General features: G+C 35.7%; 1 protein-coding gene across 1 annotated transcript; it reads right to left on the reverse strand.

The window, feature by feature from the left end:
• Positions 1-17,267: 17,267 nt before the first annotated feature.
• Positions 17,268-17,801, reverse strand: LOC137838797 (uncharacterized). Its single transcript, XM_068648021.1, has one exon. The coding sequence runs from the start codon at positions 17,799-17,801 to the stop codon at positions 17,268-17,270; it is 534 nt and encodes a 177-aa protein (XP_068504122.1).
• Between the last annotated feature and the right edge of the window lie 2,678 nt (positions 17,802-20,479).

The following is a 20,479-nucleotide window of genomic DNA, read 5'->3' on the forward strand; positions in this document are numbered from 1 at the left end:
TGATTCCAAAAAGAGAGTCCATGTGTATCTAGAGAAATCATCCACAATAACAATAGTTTCCACCAAGATTCATGGTTCTTGAAGGTCCAAACAAATCCATATGGAGCAGCTCAAGGGGTTTTAAAGATGAAACAACATTTTTAATTTTGAAAGAATTTTTAAATTGTTTCCCTTTTTGACATGCTTCACATATGTGGTCCTTCTCAAACTTAAGCTTGGGCAACCCAATCACAAGATCTTTTGAGATTAATTTGTTTAAGTGATTCATGTGAATGTGAGCAATTCTTGTATGCCATAACCAAGATTCATCATGCTTAGAAAGAAGACAACCTATAGAGCAAGGAGAAGAAATATCCAAGAGATAGACATTGTTGATTCTCTTACCAATCAACATTACCTCTTTTGAGTTAGGAAGGCAGATTTCACAAGAGTTTGTCTTGAAGATTACTTGATACCCTTTGTCACATAGTTGGCTAATGCTAAACAAGTTGTGCTTTAGTCCCTCTACATACAAGACATCATGAATGAGCAAGATACTCTTATCTCCTATAGAGCCTCTTCCAAGAATTCTTCCTTTGTTGTTATCTCCATATGTTACATGGCCTTCTTGTTTGAAGGTGATGCTCACAAACTTTGATTTATCTCCTATCATGTGTTTTGAGCAACCACTATCCAGATACCACTGTTGCATGCTCTCCATCAAATTTCCCTACAAAGTAAAATTTCAAGTACAAAGATTTGGTCCCCTTTTAAATGTGGGTCCTTTTGATTTACATTCATCACTAGGAACTCCATAATCTTTATGAATCAATCTCATAATGCCTTTAGGAACAGAATATTTCCTATTTTTATAGAATCTGATAGAATGAGCTTTTTTCATGCAGTAGAAGCATGTAACAACCGGTTGTTTCGATAGAACAATCAGTTGTTTTTCTGACAGTTTCAAATGACCTTGAAAACTTGTCTTGCTTGTTCTGTGGATTAAAACCTAATCCAACTTTTCCAAAAACACAATTTTGAGATGCCAAGACATTCTCAAAGTTGGATTTACCCTCTGAAAGCTTATCAACAGTCTTTACTGTTAGAGTTAAACAGTGTATAAGTTCAAGAGGGGAGGGGTGAATTGAGCTTATCAAATTTTCGCAAACACAAACTGTTTTACAGTGTAACAAAGGTGAAAAGAACAGATTGATTTTAAACGAAACAGATTGTTTTTACAAATGACTTTAGCACAAACAGAACTTGATCAACAAGGTTTAGATCAACAAGCAGAAATAACAGAAACAAATTGATTAACTTTCACATCTTATAAAGTTGCAGTGTGTAGCACAGGATTAATCAATTTTACTTAACACAAAACATCTAGAGTAATGGACAAATGTCACAGTTCAGTCAAGGAAAACAATTCACCCTTTTGCCATATTACAGATTCACACAGTAGCTTGATTTATCTCTAAAAGATTGATTAACAAGCTAGAATGGCAGATTCAATCAGGTCCAGAGTTAACAGATTTAGATTCAAAAGAACATATTCCTTTCTTGACAGATTATGTGAAACCACAGAATTAAGTGCAAGGATGAGAAGAGAAACATAAGAGAATTTTTATACTGGTTCACTCATCAAGAGCTACGTCCAATTCACCTTACTCCAAGGTGGAATCCACTAAAACAGATACAATCAATTACAACACACACAACAGTTCTTGAACCCTTCAAGAACTTCAACAAACACTGCTGAAAAACACTATTCTAGCACACCTTGCACTCCAAGAAACCCTATGATATGATTCCAATAGCAAGATATAGACGATTCTTTGACATTTTATGGAATCAACTTGAGTTGGAGATTGAATAGGCACTTTTATAGAAATGGATCAATGTTCTATGTTTCAAGAACTCACCAAAACTTGCACCAAACACCAAACTCACATGGAAGTTCCATTTCTTGTCAATTGAACCGATTAAAAGATGAAGGAAAGCAAATGAACCGATTAAATTGCTAAAGAAATGAAAGGAACCGATTGAAAAGCTTCACAAATGAAATGCACCGAACAAAAGCTAGGAAGGAAGAAGATGAACCGATTGAAACAAGAAACTAAGCAAGAACACCGAATAGAAAGCAAGAAAGGAAACTAAAACATGTTTAGGAAGTAGGCACGGAAATGGAATGAGAAGATGAAGGAGAAAGATGACTTATGTGGTTGTAGTTCTTGGTTGATGAACACGCCAATTGAAGTGTGAATGCTCCAAGATAAGTGTGTAATGCCGCCACTTGAGAGAACCAAGGCACTCAATATGAGACTAGGAAGAGGAGAAGGCAAGTTCTCACTACACTCAATCACCAATTTGGGAGAGTTTTGTTACTTCAAATCTCAATTCTGAATTATGAAGGACCCAAGCCCTCCTTTTATAGGAGCAAGGGCCGGTCAAAAGCTTACAAAGCTTATTCCATAAGCTACCCAAAAGACTCCTAAACTCACGCTCCTACTAAGCTCACTCCCCAAGCTTCTAGAATTTCCTAAACTAAAGCCTAAAGATGCTTTGACAAAAGAGGTGTCTAATGTTTCCCTCTAAGCACCTTTTAATACAAAAGATACTATAAAAAGAGAAAACAACCGTACACTATTTCCTAATTCCTTAAACTTGCTCCTTGTAAGCCTATGAGGTGGGCTAATGACTTCTTGAGCGTCTACAACTTGGGCGTCTACCTCTTCTTGTCCTTGATTATTGGCTTCTATTTCTTCTTGATCTTGTTCTCCATCATACTCCCCGAGTTGGAGAGAATTCGACCACGAATTCTGGAGACCTATAGAAAAAGGAGTTAGATCACTAATATTAAATGTATGACTACCAAGGTATGTATCAGGCATATCTAACTCATAAGCATTGTTATTAATCCTCTTGAGGACTTGGAAAGGTCCATCACCACGAGGCATTAGTTTGGACTTCCTTTGAGTAGGAAAACGATCTTTCGTCAAGTGAAGCCAAACCCAATCACCCTCATCAAATAACAATGCTTTTCTCCTTTTGTTGGCAAGTTCAGCATACGTGCCAACCTTCTTCTCAATTCTCATCTTGATGTCTTTATGCAAGGTTTTCACAAAAGAAGCCTTTTCATCCCCATCTTTGCACAAGACATCCTCAAGTATGGGAATAGGAAGAAGATCAAGAGGTGTTAAGTGATTGAACCCATAGACAACCTCAAAAGGAGAATGTGAGGTGGTAGAATTTACTACACGGTTATAAGCAAATTCAACATGGGGTAGTAAATTCTCCCACACTCTAGGATTCCCGGAGATAAAAACATCGCAACATTTGTCCCAAAGTTCTATTTACCACTTCGGTTTGACCATCGGTTTGTGGGTGACAAGTGGTAGAAAATAAAAGTTTAGTACCAAGCTTTCCCCACAAGGTCTTCCAAATGTGACTCAAGAACTTGGAATCTCTATCGGACACAATAGTTCTAGGAATCTCATGCAAACGAACCACTTCTTGAAAGAAGAGGTTTGCAATATGACATGCATCATCCACTTTGTGGCAAGGAATAAAGTGAGCCATCTTTGAAAAACGATCCACTACCACAAAAATGGAATCCTTTCCCTTTGATGTCTTGGGTAATCCTAAGATGAAATCCATAGATATGTCAACCCAAGGCATTGAAGGGATAGGGAGAGGAGTACATAAACCATGGGGATGCAACCTAGATTTAGCTTTGCGGCAAGCTATGCATTTTTCACATAAACTATGAACATGTTTATGCATATGAGGCCAATAGAAATGTTCATGCAACACATCCAAAGTTTTTGCAACCCCAAAGTGACCCATTAAACCTCCCTCATGTGCTTCTCTAACAAGAGATAATCTAATGGAGCTTTGAGGAACACAAAGACGTTTTCCTTTAAAAAGAAAGTCATCTTGTATAAAAAAATCTTTGTGTCCTCCTTTGATACACTCTTGATATATAAGAGAAAAATCAAGGTCATCATGATAAAGATCCTTAATGTGATCAAAGCTAAGAAATTGAGAACCCAAAATATTTAGCAAAGCATATCGTCTAGAAAGTGCATCGGCCACAATATTAATTTTGCCTTGCTTATGCTTGATCACATAAGGAAATTGCTCAAGGAATTCCACCCACTTAGCATGCCTCTTGTTAAGTTTGTTTTGGCTTTTCAAATATTTAAGAGATTCATGATCACTATGAATCACAAACTCTTTAGGAAAAAGATAATGTTGCCAAGTAAACAAAGCTCTAACAAGTGCATATAATTCTTTATCATAAGTGGAATAGTTGAGATGACTACCCTTCAATTTCTCACTAAAATAAGCTATGGGGTGGCCCTCTTGAAGGAGAACAGCCCCAATGCCTATACTTGAAGCATCACACTCAATCTCAAATGTTTTAGCAAAATTAGGAAGGGCTAAAATGGGAGCATTAGTCAATTTTTCTTTTAAAACATCAAAAGCCTTTTGTTGTGCTTCTCCCCATTGAAAAACCACATCCTTTTTTACTATATCATTGAGAGGTGCAACTATTGTACCAAAGTTGGGTACAAATCTTTTATAAAAAGAAGCAAGTCCATGAAAACTTCAGACTTCATTCATAGTTGTAGGCGTAGGCCAATTTTGAATGGCCACCACCTTAGCTTGATCCACATGGACCCCCTTGCTACTTACAACAAACCCTAGGAATTCTATATGATCAAGTGCAAACATACATTTAGCAAGGTTAGCGTACAAATGTTCCTTCCTAAAGGTTTCCAAGACTTGTCTAACATGCATCCTATGGTCATTCAAAGATAAGCTATAAATGAGGATATCATCAAAATAAACAACAAACTTACCAATGAAAGGTCTTAGAACATGATGCATGAGGCTCATGAAAGTACTTGGAGCATTAGTTAAACCAAAGGGCATAACTAACCACTCATATAAACCAAAGTTGGTCTTAAAGTTCGTCTTCCATTCATCACCCGGTTTTATACGGATTTGATTGTAGCCGCTTTTAAGATCAATCTTTGTAAAAATTTTGGAACCATGCAATTCATCCAACAAATCATCAAGCCTAGGTATGGGATGCCTATACTTAATTGTAATGTTATTGATAGCCCTACAATCCGAACACATCCTCCATGTGCCATCTTTCTTAGGGACAAGGATAATAGGCATAGCACAAGGGCTCATGCTATCTTGAACCCAACCTTTTTTCAATTAAAGCCTCAATTTGTTGGCGAATTTCCTTGGTCTCACTCGGATTGGTCCTATAGGCCGGACGATTAGGTAAAGAGGATCCCGGAATCAAATCAATTTGGTGCTCAATCCCTCTCAAAGGTGGAAGGCCTTTTGGAGGATCTTGAAACACATCTTGAAACTCCTTTACCAAATTATCCAAACAATGAGGACTATCTACAAGTGGTTCTAACTTAAGAGGTCTAGGGATAGCTAAGAATATAGGATTGTGAGCCACTATATCCCTTTGGACCTCGTGCCTAGACACAAGAAGCGTAGGCTTAGGACTTGTAACTTTCTCACTCTCCCTCTTTTTCTTCATAAGAATTTGGTCCTCATGGACTTCTCTTGGAGAGAGAGATTTCAAAGTAACCTTGTGACCACGGAAATCAAAAGAGATTTTATTGGTAAAGCCATCATGAAAAACTTTTCTATCATATTGCCAAGGTCTTCCCAAAAGAACATGTGTTGCTTCCATGGGCACAACATCACATAATACCTCATCTTTGTATTTTCCAATAGAGAAATGGATGAGGACTTGCTTATTCACAATAATTTCGCCTACTTCACTAAGCCATTGCAATTTGTAGGGCTTTGTATGAGAGATAGTAGGCAATCCAAGCTTATCTACTACTCTTGTACTAGCCATATTAGCACAACTACCCCCATCCACTATTAAAGAACAAATGTTGTTTTAAATAAGACATCTTGTATGGAAAATATTTTCCCTTTGACTTCCATCAAAAGGTTGGGAAACTTGTCCAAGAAGTCTTCTCACAACTAACAAATCTCCTTCAAGTGGACTCTCACTCTCATTCTCACTAGATGCTCTAGAATGTGAAGAATGCCTAGGTGAATCCGAATCATGCTCACTCATGAAAATGCCATTATGCACAAACATATTCCTTTTAGAAGGACAATTAGCCGCAATGTGACCATAACCCATACACTTAAAGCATTTCTTACTAGACGATTTAGTTGGATATTTAGGAATAGAAGTGGAAGGCTTAGATTCCTTAGGTTTGAAAGAAGAATCTTTAGAAGGAAATTTGGAAAAAGATTTTTTATTCTTCCAAGAATTGTTGTAGTAACCATCATTGGGAACATTTTTAAAAGTATTTTTCTTTGCAAGTTGGGCTTCCACCTTCATTGTAAGATGAACCAAAGAACCCAATGAGGAATACTCTTGAAGCTCAACAATATCTTGAATATCCTTCCTTAGACCACTCACAAACCTAGCTATCATAGCTTCCTCACTCTCATGCATATCTACCTTAAGCAAAAGCGTTTCTAATTCTTTGAAATAAGCATCCACACTTAGCGTGCCTTGTTGAAACCGTTGGAGTCTCAACATGAGGTCTTTCCTAAAGTGTGGTGGCACAAACCTAAGGCGCATTTGATCCTTTAAAGAGTCCCAAGAGTCCACGGGAGGACCCTTGTGATAGATAATGTCCTTTACAACACTATGCCACCATTTCATGGCATAATCACTAAACTCTAAGGAGGCTAGCTTAACTTTGTGGTCATCATGGACCTCATGGACATTAAAGATTTGTTCACATTTAGCCTCCCAATCTAGGTACACATTAGGATCACTATCCCCATTAAAACTAGGAATTTTGACCAAAGGAAGCTTAGCCTTGGAGTCTTGGTGATATCCATCTTCACGGTGACGTCTATCTCCATGAGCATGAGGTCTATATCCATGAAAGTGGGGATGAGGTCCCCTTCTTCTATGTTCCTCTTCACGACCATGATCATTGGAAGAACCTCTAGATGAAGGTCTATGAGAATGACGCTCTCCATGGATAGAATGAGAGGACCTAGGTTGCTTCATGTCAACTCTTTGCAATTTTTCCTCCAACCGTCTAATATCTTCATCTTGGAGAGTAATGGTTCGTTTTGCTTCTTTTAATTCACCAAGAACAGAAGCTTTACTAGGAGAATTCTGTTTGTAAGAATCACCACTGGAATATGAAGCCATTTATAAAAGAAAACAGCAAACAAAATAGCAAACAATGTTAAGAAAACAAGGTTAGCAAAAAGAAATTGGAGCAAAATGCCGAAGTGAAGTGTCATTTAAAACCCTCCAAAGAAGGAATACTCCCCTTTACCAATCTGATCTTGAGGCCTTTTGTAACCTCAAATGAAAGATGTCAAAGCAAATCACCACAAAACCAATGAACAATGAAAGACAAACAAGAAAAGGTATATAAACAAGAAAAGGCTATAACAAAAGGAATATTAGATGTATGACAAACTCAAAGAGTAAAGAAGAAAAGACAAGCAAGAAAATAAGGTACTCAATGAAAAAGGAGGCACACAAAAGAGACCTAAAGAAAAGCACTAGAGTAGATGAAGAAAACAAAAACAAAACTACTGGAAAATAATTTTGTGCAAACTGTGCTTGATGTTCACCGATTTATCTGGAATGATATAAAGCGAACTAGATTATGAAATTGTAACCACAGAAAGTTCAAGATCTTAGCTCAACAATGGCACTGGAATTACTTAAACAATAATCCAATTAATTGAGATAAATTTTCTAAAATCGCTGCCAGATTACCGTATTTTTTTTGGCAGAATTCCACACTTTTTGTTTTTGATTTATCATTTTTTTGTACTTTGAATTTTGAAGTACTTCTTTTTACTATTCTTTTATAACACTTTGAAGAACACAAATCCAGAATTTCATAATATTCCAGTAAGTAAATCAATTGCAATAAGTCAAAACAGTTTAGCACATTTTCTGGAAAACAGAGGAATCCTAACAGGAATGAAAAACAGAATTAAGAACTAGCAAAGACATAATGGGAATGATGTATAAGAACTTGTATAGAAGTATGAACTCAAAACTAAACATAAAATGCATCAAAGGATCAAGAAACAAGTTCAGAAAAACTGTATTACACAAAAGCAAGAAACAAAAATTACAATAAAAGGAACACAAGGAATTGATAACATTCTTGGAAAAACATGATTATGAAAAAACTTATAAGGATTCAAAAAGGAAAAGACACAAACACATGATAGGCACAATTAGGAAAACAGCAATAAAACTCAAAATTAAGCCTAAAAAAAGAAAGGTAAACACAAGAATGTAGAGTTCTTGAATTAAAAGTGCAAAACAACTCAAAATTAAACAAGAACAAACCTAAACTCTAGATACCACATGATATGATTCCAATAGCAAGATATAGATGATTCTTTTACATTTTATGGAATCAACTTGAGTTGGAGATTGAATATGCACTTTTATAGAAATGGATCAATGTTCTATGTTTCAAGAACTCACCAAAACTTGCACCAAACTCACATGGAAGTTCCATTTCTTGTCAATTGAACCGATTAAAAGATGAAGGAAAGAAAATGAACCAATTAAATTGCTAAAGAAATGAAAGGAACCGATTGAAAAGCTTCACAAATGAAATGCACCTAACAAAAGTTAGGAAGGAAGAAGATGAGCCGATTGAAACAAAAAACTAAGCAAGAACACGGAATAGAAAGCAAGAAAGGAAACTAAAACATGTTTAGGAATTCAAGTAGCCACAGAAATGGAATGAGAAGATGAAGGAGAAAGATGACTTATGTGGTTGTAGTTCTTGGTTGATGAACACGCCACTTGAAGTGTGAATGCTCCAAGATAAGTGTGTAATGCCGCCACTTGAGAGAACCAAGGCACTCAAGATGAAACTAGGAAGAGGAGAAGGCAAGTTCTCACTACACTCAATCACCAATTTGGGAGAGTTTTGTTACTTCAAATCTCAATTCTGAATTATGAAGGACCCAAGCCCTCCTTTTATAGGAGCAAGGGCCGGTCAAAAGCTTACAAAGCTTATTCCATAAGCTACCCAAAAGACTCCTAAACTCACGCTCCTACTAAGCTCACTCCCCAAGCTTCTAGAATTTCCTAAACTAAAGCCTAAAGATGCTTTGACAAAAGAGGTGTCTAATGTTTCCCTCTAAGAACCTTTTAATACAAAAGATACTATAAAAAGAGAAAACAACCGTCCACTATTTCCTAATTCTTTAAACTTGCTCCTTGTAAGCCTATGAGGTAGGCTAATGACTTCTTGAGCGTCTACAACTTGGGCCTCTACCTCTTCTTGTCCTTGATTATTGGCTTCTATTTCTTCTTAATCTTTGAAGCCTTGTATGCTGGAAAATGCTAAGAGTAATCTGACCGCTTCAAGACGTGCTACTGGTGCATAAGTTTCACCAAAAACAATTCCCTCTTCTTGGTTATAGCCTTTAGCAACCAGCCTTGCTTTATTTCTAGTGATAGCCCCATGTTCATCCATCTTGTTCCTGTACACCCACTTGGTTCCTATGATATTCATCTCATGCCTTCTTGGAACCAAAGTCCGCACTTCATTGTATTCAAACTGGTTCAGTTCTTCCTGCATTGTTGTTATCCAATTGATGTCTTGTAGTGCTTCTTCCAGACTTTTAGGCTCAATCTGTGAAACAAAGGCCACTGTTCTGCAGAAATTATTAAGTGAATTCCTTGTTGAGACTCCTTTCTCAATTTTACCAATTACATTGTCTAGTGTGAGATCCCTGGGTGTCTTCCATTCTTTAGGCAATCCTGCATTCACAATAGATTCTTTGACAGCATTTGAATTAGTTGTATCAATATCACTAGATTGATTCTTTTGCAGAATGGTTCTTAAATCATCCATACCAGTTTCATCCAGAACAGATTTAGGCACATAACACTCCAAGAAACCCTATCAAGAGTGACTAACACTTATACCTATTACAAGAATGAATAAGGGAAAGATTACACCTGAAATTGTGTTGCAAGAACATAAACCAGTTGTTCTATTTGCTCCAAGACAGTACCAACACCTTCATCCAGCACAAGGTTCTTCAAGAACAAGCCCACATGTATTTTTCTTTTGAAAAAACTTTGCAAAACCTTTTCAATTCTCTTTTTCACACATGAAATGTTTTATCTTTGTCAAGACTGTGATTGTTCAGCATCCCTTCACGTGAGAAGGGCATTTTATTTTATAGAGAACAGTTTCTAACCACTTTTCAAAAAACAGTTACAGAGCAGTTTAAAAAACAACAGATTGATTCTAAAAACAACAGGTTAAATGTTAACAAAAACTGCCAGCTCAACTTAACTGAAATAACAGACTGAGCTTTACCTTAGGTGCCTTAACAGAATTTCGAAAAGCCTTTTAACAGAGCAGAAATAAACCTATTGTTTCTCAAGAAAACATATTTATTTTTGTACTGAATCAAACCTTTTAAGAAAACGTTAAAAAGCTTTTCCAAAACCATTTAACCACATCATGAGCTTGATCTTATTACCTTGATTTGACATCTAGGATGGTCATGCAGGAAAAGGCAACCTTGAATACACACAAGCCTAAAATACAAAATCATCTAAGACACATAGCAACCTCCAAAGCAACCTAGCTAAAGACTACATCAAACACACCAATGCAAGGTTGAGATGAGCTTCATCCATCTCCAACAATCTCCCCCTGTTTGATGGAGACAAAAACCCCTTTGCTTTGTATACATGAAGATCAAAACTGCACTATACTAGCTTCCAAGCAAACTGCACAACAACATTTAGAGATAAAACCAGAATATAACAGTATATTAGTTTTGTGCTACCTCTCTGCAGCTTGAGCCAAATCATCAACTTATGTGAGCAATCTTTCATCTGTCCTTCTCCCCCTTTGGGTTCATCAAACAGAGTAGAACATGGAATAAAAGAAGCACACCACAGATATGCATAATAGTTCAAACTAAAGCCAGTTTATAGGTCTATTACAAACCAAAACAGAATAAAACTGATGCAGGAAAAAAAAACAGAAAAACCCAATTGTTCAACAAGACATAAAGGATAAAAACTTTGTAAAGATCACTTGTTATAGTGGTAGGGCTCGGCTAGCTGCTTCTGAACTCCTTCAATTTGGTCATCCAAGTGTTGAAACCTGGCTTGAGTCATTTCATAGTACTCCTTTTAGTCGTATGTGAGTGTATCCAGCCTACTTAGAACTTGCCTTTTGAACATGGATAGAGGTTCACCTCTATGCACAGGTTCCTGATATGCTACCAATGCATTTTGGCTTGTAGCAGCAACATCCTCATTTGCGAAAGAGTGAACTGGTGACTCATCCATGTGTTGCACACCATCAACATTTTCTTCTTCTTCATCTCCTGGATTAGTTGCTTCATTCTCAATTCTATTTGCAGCATTCCTTCGAAAGATCTAGATGTCTTCCTCCTTTTGAAACCCCATTTTCAAGAGCGTGGAGTTGTCTATTTCACTGGCAGCCTTAATGGTGTCATTTCTCTCATTTGCAGTATCAACTTCAAAATAGTCAATTAGTTTTGATACAAAAATTCCATATGGAAAACGATAATCGGGAAGCCTTGTGGATTTGAGCTTATGGAAAACGATAATTTACCTTGAGTTGATTCATTATACAGTATAACTGAATCAAATCCTCTTCATGAAGAGTAGCATGATTGCTTCCTCTATGAGTAAGCTGCCAAGCAATTATGTAGGCTAGGAGTCTTGGAATTAAGGTCAGATTACCAGCATGAAATCTAGCTACTGGTTCAGTAGGATTTCTAACACAACTCCTATAAAACTGCATCTTGTTGAATCCTTGAATTCCGGCAGTATTCCCTTTGCTAACCTTCATTCCTGAATACTTGATTCCTCCCACATTGCTTCATATTTCCCTTGTAATTTTCAGCTTCACACCTTTCACATGGGACACCAGATTTTTGCCATCTTGAACAAGATTGCTGTAGAACACTTTCACCAGGTCTGGATAGACATTTCCAGTCATTTCTAAGAAGTTTTTAAGCTTTTGATGCTTGAGCAGGGTTTTCGCTTCAGTCAAATTTTCTTCCCTCAACCAAGAGAATTTCAGCACCTTGGGCACATTGACTTGCTTTCTGCTTGTTTCATGGATGAACCTTGTCATAACTTCAAAATCTCCAGCAAACCAATTTTCTAGAATGCCTTGGCTGCTATTGGATTGCTCTTTGGATTTCTTCTTTCTGTGCGATGAGGATGCCATGCTCTATCTATTTTTACCTGCACCTGGACACCTTGTAGTAGGAATGAGATAGTGTGCAAAACAATTGATCAATGCCAGATTAATATAGAGCTTTATATCAGATTTCAAGAGATATGGGTTTTTAAAAAATATCAATTCAATCAGATATGCTACAGATTTTATTCTTGTGGTATAGCAGGTGCAGGTGTTGATTTACGCAAGAATATATTGGAACCAAATTTAAGTTTGACAAATCAAATTTGTTGCACCTACACAATATCCAATCAGTTAGAGTACCCACATAATAATTGTCATAGACCTGCTGGTTAATAACCGTAAAAGCAGTCAAAGATAAAGAGAGAGAGAGAGAGAGAGAGAGAGAAGTAAATATTTCTCTTTCCTAGTCACAGCTGTGATTCTGAAACAGAGAGAACACGTTAAAATATAAAATAACAGATTGAAATTTTTTACTGTAGAGGACAATTTAAGCTAATGATACCCAATTCATTTAGAAGAAAATAAAACCTATCTTTAGCAAGAGGTTTAGTAAAAAGATCAGCCAATTGAAATTCAGTGCCAATGAATTTGATATCACAAGTTCCATTAGCTATATGTTCTCTTAGAAAGTGATGTCTTATTTCAATATGTTTAGTTCTTGAATGCATGATAGGATTCTTAGACAGATTTATAGCACTAGTGTTATCACAATTTATAGGTATCTTGTTTAATAGAATCCCAAAGTCACTTAGCTGATGCCTTAGCCATAAGGTTTAAGCACAACAACTTCCAGCAGCTATGTATTCTGCCTCTGCTATAGAGAGAGCAACACAAGCCTGTTTCTTGCAATGCCAAGAGATTAGACTTGATCCAAGCATGTGACAAGTCCCACTTGTGCTTTTCCTATCAACCTTGCAACCTGCAAAGTCAGAATCTGAAAAACCAGTTAAGTTTAAAGATACATTGTTAGGATACCATAATCCAACATCCTTAGACCCTTGCAAGTATTTCAGAATTCTCTTTGCTGCATTGTAGTGTGATTCCTTTGGATCAGATTGATATCTAGCACATAAGAACACAGCAAACATGATGTCAGGCCTGCTAGCAGTTAAGTATAATAAAGAACCAATTAAACCCCCTGTACTTAGATTGATCCACTGATTTTCCTGCACAATCTTGTTCCAGTTGGCAGCTTGTTGAAATAGGAGTGTTGATTGCTTTGCATTGATCCATATCAAACCTCTTAAGAAGCTCCTTGCAGTACTTTTCTTGACTTATGAAAATTCCATCATTGAGTTGTTTCACTTGTAGTCCAAGGAAGAAATTCATTTCTCCTAACATTGACATCTCAAACTCACTCTTCATTGTTTTCACAAAGTCTTCACACATCTCTTCATTTGTGGATCCAAAGATAATATCATCCACATAGACTTGCACAAGTATAATGTCTTCTTTTTTCTTCTTTATGAACAGAGTTTTATCAGAATTGCCTCGGTTATATCCTTGAGAGAGCAGAAACTCACTTAGCCTCGCATACCATTTCCTAGGTGCCTGCTTCAATCCATATAAAGCTTTCTTAAGCATGTACACATGCTCTGGATTTTTATGATCTTCGAACCCTGGAGTCTGAGATACAAACACCTCTTCATTAATGTAACCATTTAAGAATGCACTCTTGACATCCATTTGAAACAGCTTGAAGCCTTGTATGCTGGAAAATGCTAAGAGTAATCTGACCGCTTCAAGACGTGCTACTGGTGCATAAGTTTCACCAAAATCAATTCCCTCTTCTTGGTTATAGCCTTTAGCAACCAGCCTTGCTTTATTTCTAGTGATAGCCCCATGTTCATCCATCTTGTTCCTGTACACCCACTTGGTTCCTATGATATTCATCTCATGCCTTCTTGGAACCAAAGTCCACACTTCATTGTATTCAAACTGGTTCAGTTTTTCCTGCATTGTTGTTATCCAATTGATGTCTTGTAGTGCTTCTTCCAGACTTTTAGGCTCAATCTGTGAAACAAAGGCCACTGTTCTGCAGAAATTATTAAGTGAATTCCTTGTTGAGACTCCTTTCTCAATTTTACCAATTACATTGTCTAGTGTGAGATCCCTGGGTGTCTTCCATTCTTTAGGCAATCCTGCATTCACAATAGATTCTTTGACAGCATTTGAATTAGTTGTATCAATATCACTAGATTGATTCTTTGGCAGAATGGTTCTTAAATCATCCATACCAGTTTCATCCAGAACAGATTTAGGCACATAACACTCCAAGAAACCCTATCAAGAGTGACTAACACTTATACCTATTACAAGAATGAATAAGGGAAAGATTACACCTGAAATTGTGTTGCAAGAACATAAACCAGTTGTTCTATTTGCTCCAAGACAGTACCAACACCTTCATCCAGCACAAGGTTCTTCAAGAACAAGCCCACATGTATTTTTCTTTTGAAAAAACTTTGCAAAACCTTTTCAATTCTCTTTTTCACACATGAAATGTTTTATCTTTGTCAAGACTGTGATTGTTCAGCATCCCTTCACGTGAGAAGGGCATTTTATTTTATAGAGAACAGTTTCTAACCACTTTTCAAAAAACAGTTACAGAGCAGTTTAAAAAACACCAGATTGATTATAAAAACAACAGGTTAAATGTTAACAAAAACTGCCAGCTCAACTTAACTAAAATAACAGACTGAGCTTTACCTTAGGTGCCCTAACAGAATTTCGAAAAGCCTTTTAACAGAGCAGAAATAAACCTATTGTTTCTCAAGAAAACATATTTATTTTTGTACTGAATCAAACCTTTTAAGAAAACTTTAAAAAGCCTTTCCAAAACCATTTAACCACATCATGAGCTTGATCTTATTACCTTGATTTGGCATCTAGGATGGATCATGCAGCAAAAGGCAACCTTGAATACACACAAGCCTAAAATACAAAATCATCTAAGACACATAGCAACCTCCAAAGCAACCTAGCTAAAGACTACATCAAACACACCAATGCAAGGTTGAGATGAGTTTCATCCATCTCCAACATTTACAAGATAATGAACTTTCTTTTCAAGATTTTCACAATTTTCACAAATAAGAGAGTCACACTTGCAAGAAGAGTTTTTGTAAAGAATTTCAAGGTTTTCAAAATCTGTTTTTGAATTTTCTAATTCTTCTTCCAGAGATTTGACTCTATTTTCAAGCCAGTTGTTCATTCCCTTCAACCGGTTGTTCAAGAGAGTCAATCGATTAGCTTCTTTATGTGTTTCTTGAAAAGCTTGAAGCAATTGACTGTAATTTTTAGCATTTAAAGAATTAGAGGAACTTACACTGCTTGAATCATCTTCCTTTTTGGCCATAAAGCATGGATTAAGAGCTTTTTTATTTTGCCTCCTTTTTCTTCTTGTCTTTGATTTCTTTATTTCAGTGGTACTCTCGTGAGTTGCTTTGAGTGTATCCCCACATCTCCTTAGCAAATTCACATTTTGAGATCCTGAAAAATTATTTAGAATCCAAAGCAGATGTTATTATATTTCTGGTAGTGCAATCAAACTTGGCCTTTTCACTCTCTTCATTAGTCCATTGGGACCAAGGTTTTCTAATAAAAGATCCATTCTTTTTAATCTTTGGAATGAAAGGGTCATTTTCAATTGCATCCCAAATCCCTTGATCAATGGATTCAACAAAGATTTTCGTTCTAGCTTCCCAATACTTATAATTCAAACCACAGAACAAAGGTGGTTTATTAATTGAAGCACCTTCCTCAAAAGGTAGTTTTCCAGCCATAGAAAAAAGATTTTAGGATCAAACTTGAGTATTTTTCAAGTACCAAGCTCTTGATGCCAATTGTAAGAATATATGGCCTTAAATGGGAGGGGGTGAATTGTTTAAAGGGGGTTTTCGAAAAAATTTTCAGCTAGAACAAAATCCTTTGTATGAAACTCAATCAGAAATTCAGTTAGCCAAGATATAAAGCACAAAACAGCAAAGCACCAGAAAAACAATTGGTTGTTTCTTCAAAACAATCGGTTGTTTATACCAGCAAAGCAATAACAATTGAATTTAAATGAATTTAAGGGAAGAAAGAGATACACAAACAGTTTATACTGGTTCACTCTTAAACCAAGAGCTACATCCAGTCCCCAGAAGCCACTGGCAATCAATACAGATTACACACAAACCACCAAAGAAGTGACCTTGAACCCTTCAAGAAACACACTTCCTTTGGCACAGCACACACCAAGAATGTTGATCTTTACAACCTCAAGAGCACACAACACTCCTTGGAAACAACACCAGAATTTACAAAGTATTCAAAACAAATTACACTTGTTTACAGAACAAACTAAAATCAATACAAATGTAATCCTATTCCACTCTCTCTTGAGAAAACCAAAGCTGAATGTGAATGTTCATAAACTTGAAAGAAATCTTTCACAACTGAAAAACTCAAATTTGTTTTTCTTGTTTGTTATAAAACATAAACAAACTATTTATAGCTTTCAAAGATTGGTCAAACCATTTAATACAGAAGCGTATTCAGTTGAAAATCATTTAAAGCACACTCTACTAACAAAACAGAATTTTGTTAGGATTTTCAAACAAACAATCAATTGAAATCACGAAACAATCGATTGTTTTGGTTTGACAGCAAGTCAACCAACCAAAACAATTTTCAACCTTTTCAAAAACACCTAAGAGTAAATAATCGGTTGTTTCGACAAAATAACAGGTTGTTTTTCACTTAGTTTGAAAAACACTTTAATCTTAAAAGATTTTAAAAACACTTTAGCTTTTGATTCAACAAAGAGTGGATTACACAAATAAACTACCCAGATCCTATCCTAAACACAGTAGCAACTCCAGCCTTGCATCAAACACTTGGATTTGGATTCTTCAAAGCCTTTGATCACTCTTGATCAACAAGTCTTTAGAGAAATGTTTCTCACAAGATTATCCTTATTTTCTTGAACATTCAGCCTGTTCATCTCCAACTCATGTTCTCTTAGCTTCCCAAAAGTGAAGTTATGGTCATAGATGTTAAATCTTTAGATTCAGAGATGGATGTGACCTTGGGATGCCAAGTTTTGTCTGGGAACTTGAGGATCTTGATGTTGAGTTCCTCTTTATCAAACCTTTTTTCAAGACTCATGAGGTGATTGACAATATGAGTAAACCTCTTTTGTACTTCAGCAATTATCTCCCCTTTCTGCATTCTAAACATCTCATATTCTTTAATAAGAACATGTTTTCTTGCTCTCTTCACGTCATTTGTTCCTTCATGGGTAACTTCAAGAGTATCCCACATTTCCTTTGCGGAGGCACATGGTGATACCCTGAAAAACTCATCAAAATTTAAGGTAAATGCAATAATATTCTTTGCAATACAATCATATTGAGCCTTTTTGCTTTCATGCTCAGTCCATTGGGACCAAGGCTTTTCAGAAATCACTTTATCATTTTCAAGCATAGGAACAAAATGACCATTTTGAATTGCATACAAAATTCCTTTATCAATTGATTCTACAAAGATCTTCATCCTTACCTTCCAAAACTAGTAACTCAAACCACAAAACATAGGTGGTTTGTTAATAGATGCACCCTCCCCAAAAAGTAGTTTATCAGCCATGAAAAAAGGTTTTAGGATCAAAACTTGAATAACTTTCAAGAACCTAGATCTTAATGCCAATTATTAGAAATGTAGGCCTTAAACAATAGGGGGGTGAATTGTTTATAAAAAAATTGCAAATATTAAAGGTATAGTGAAGGCCAAAGAGAATTTGCTCAACTGAATTAAAAAAAAAAACAATTTTCACTTAACAGTAGAAAATCAACTTGTTGTTTTTGCGAAACAATCGGTTGTTTATAGCAGCAGTTATAAAATTCAAGCAAAAACAGATTTAAAGAGACAAGTGATAGAAAGATTCACACAGTAAATTTATACTAGTTCGCTCTTAGCCAAGACCTACATCCAGTCCCCAGAAAACCTCTAAGTATTCCACTAAGCAATCAAAACACCTTAATTACAACACACACACACCAAAGTGGTGATCTTGAACCCTTCAAGAACCCACACCACTTTTGGCAATCACACCACATAATTTCGAACACCCTCTAAATCTGCACACCAACAGTTCTTACAGAAATACAATTGTTAAGAGAGAAAAGGAATGATAACACCTGATACAATCACAGATTGAAAAGAAGTAAAAAGAATCCAAAGCTTGAAGAAATCTTGAAAAAACTTGATTTGAAAGCAGTAATATGAATCAATAACAACCAGGAGCATAAACCAAATTTTATATACTCCAAACAGTTGTTAAAAACACTTAATGCAATAATCAAATCAGTTTTAAAACAATTAAAACAGATTGAACTAACTTAATAAAATTTTCAAAATAACCGATTGAATTGGGTTAGCAGCAAAGTCAACCAAAGTCAAGTTGTTTCAAATCCTTTTCAAAAAAACAGGTTGATTTTGTTGAACCAAGTGGTGTTCAAGCTTTGAAGAATCCAAACCCTTTGAAGGATGTTGAAGGCTTGGTTGTGCTTGTTGTTGCTGAGCTATCTTAGTTAGGATCTGGGGTAGTTTGAGTTTTGTAATCCACTCTAGATTGAATCTAAAGCATAGGCATTCTCAATCTTTTAAAAGAAAAGTGTTTTTCAAACTAAGTGAAAAACAACAGATTGTTTTGTCGAAACAACCGATTGTTTTGTACTTAGATGTTTTGAGAAAAGATTGAAAACTGTTTTTCAAATGGTTGAGCTGTTAAAACCAAAACAACCAATTGATTCGAGGAAACAACCGATTGTTTGTTTTGGTACCATAACAGAAAAATGGTTTTTGTTTTGACTGAGCTTGAAATGTTTTAATTGATTATGCTCCAGTCTTTAAAAGCTTTGACCAATCTTTAAATGCAATAAATAAGTTTGTTATGATTTGATAACAAACATCTTTGAATAAATTCAGAAAAACAGATTTGAGAATTAACAATTAACACAAGTTTTTGAGTTTAACAAAGAGTTGAGATTGCTTAGAGATTGAGATTGATCAAAGAGTTTGAGATAGGATTTCTGCTTGTATTGATTTCAGATTTGTTTCTATAACAAGTGTAATCTTTGTATCTGTTGAACAAAGTTTCTTCTGTGTGTTTGCTAAGAAGTGTTGTGTGTTCTTGAGGGGATCAAGATTAGCATTCTTAGTGTTGGTGTGTTGGCCAAGAGAAGTGTGTCTTGAGGGGATCAAGGTCACTTTCTTGGTTGTGTTGTAAGTGATCTAGGTTTGATTGCTTAGTGGAATTCCTCAGTGGTTTCTGAGAAGACTGGATGTAGCTTTGGGTTTAGAGTGAACCACTATAAACATTTGTGTGCATTCTCTCTCTCCCTTATCTCTTTAAATTCAGTTTTGATATTTGTTAACTGGTATAAACAACCGATTGTTTCTGCGAAACAACTAATTGTTTTTCTGGTGCTGTTGTTTTTGCTTATTGATTTGGCCAACTGAATTCCTTATCAATTGTTTCTTGAGATAATTTCATTCTTGACTTAAAAGTTTTCAAAATCCCTCTTTAAACCATTCACCCCTCCTCTAGTTTAAAGCCATACATTCTAACAGATTTTCCACTTCTCTTTGAAAACACATATGTTTCAAAATGATTAAAATCAAACAACCTTGAATCAAATCTATGAGTGGATTACAAATTCAAACTACCCAAAATCCACCCACACAAGCAGCAACAAAGTCTTCAAGCAATCTTCACAGATTTGGAGACATCAAAGTCGATGTTCAACACAACTCACTATTTAAAAATCTATATGTAAAACTTTCTTAATCTAATCAAGAACACGTTTGAACAAGGGGATAAAATTTCATTTAGAATAAAATTCAATGTGAACTAAAAAAACAAAAGACTCAATGTAAATTGACCTTCAAAACAGAAAATTGCTTTCTATTGTTAGGACACTGCAAGAAACAACAAATAATAATAGATTAATTAATTAATCAAAGAAAAATATACTTGTGAAGCTTATGACGTATTTCTTATTTATTCATTAAATCATTCACCAATCATCCACAAACTAAAAGTGTTTCAATTGACAAGTTATAATTTCTCCAATTTTAATCACATTTAAAACAAATGGCAAATCGACTAACATAACAAGCACAACAATTTGAATGCATTTTAGTTGCAGTTGTGCTTCATTCAGAGTCATCAG

Source organism: Phaseolus vulgaris, chromosome 4 (genome assembly GCF_000499845.2).
Source record: "Phaseolus vulgaris cultivar G19833 chromosome 4, P. vulgaris v2.0, whole genome shotgun sequence".
Taxonomy (NCBI): Eukaryota; Viridiplantae; Streptophyta; class Magnoliopsida; order Fabales; family Fabaceae; genus Phaseolus; species Phaseolus vulgaris.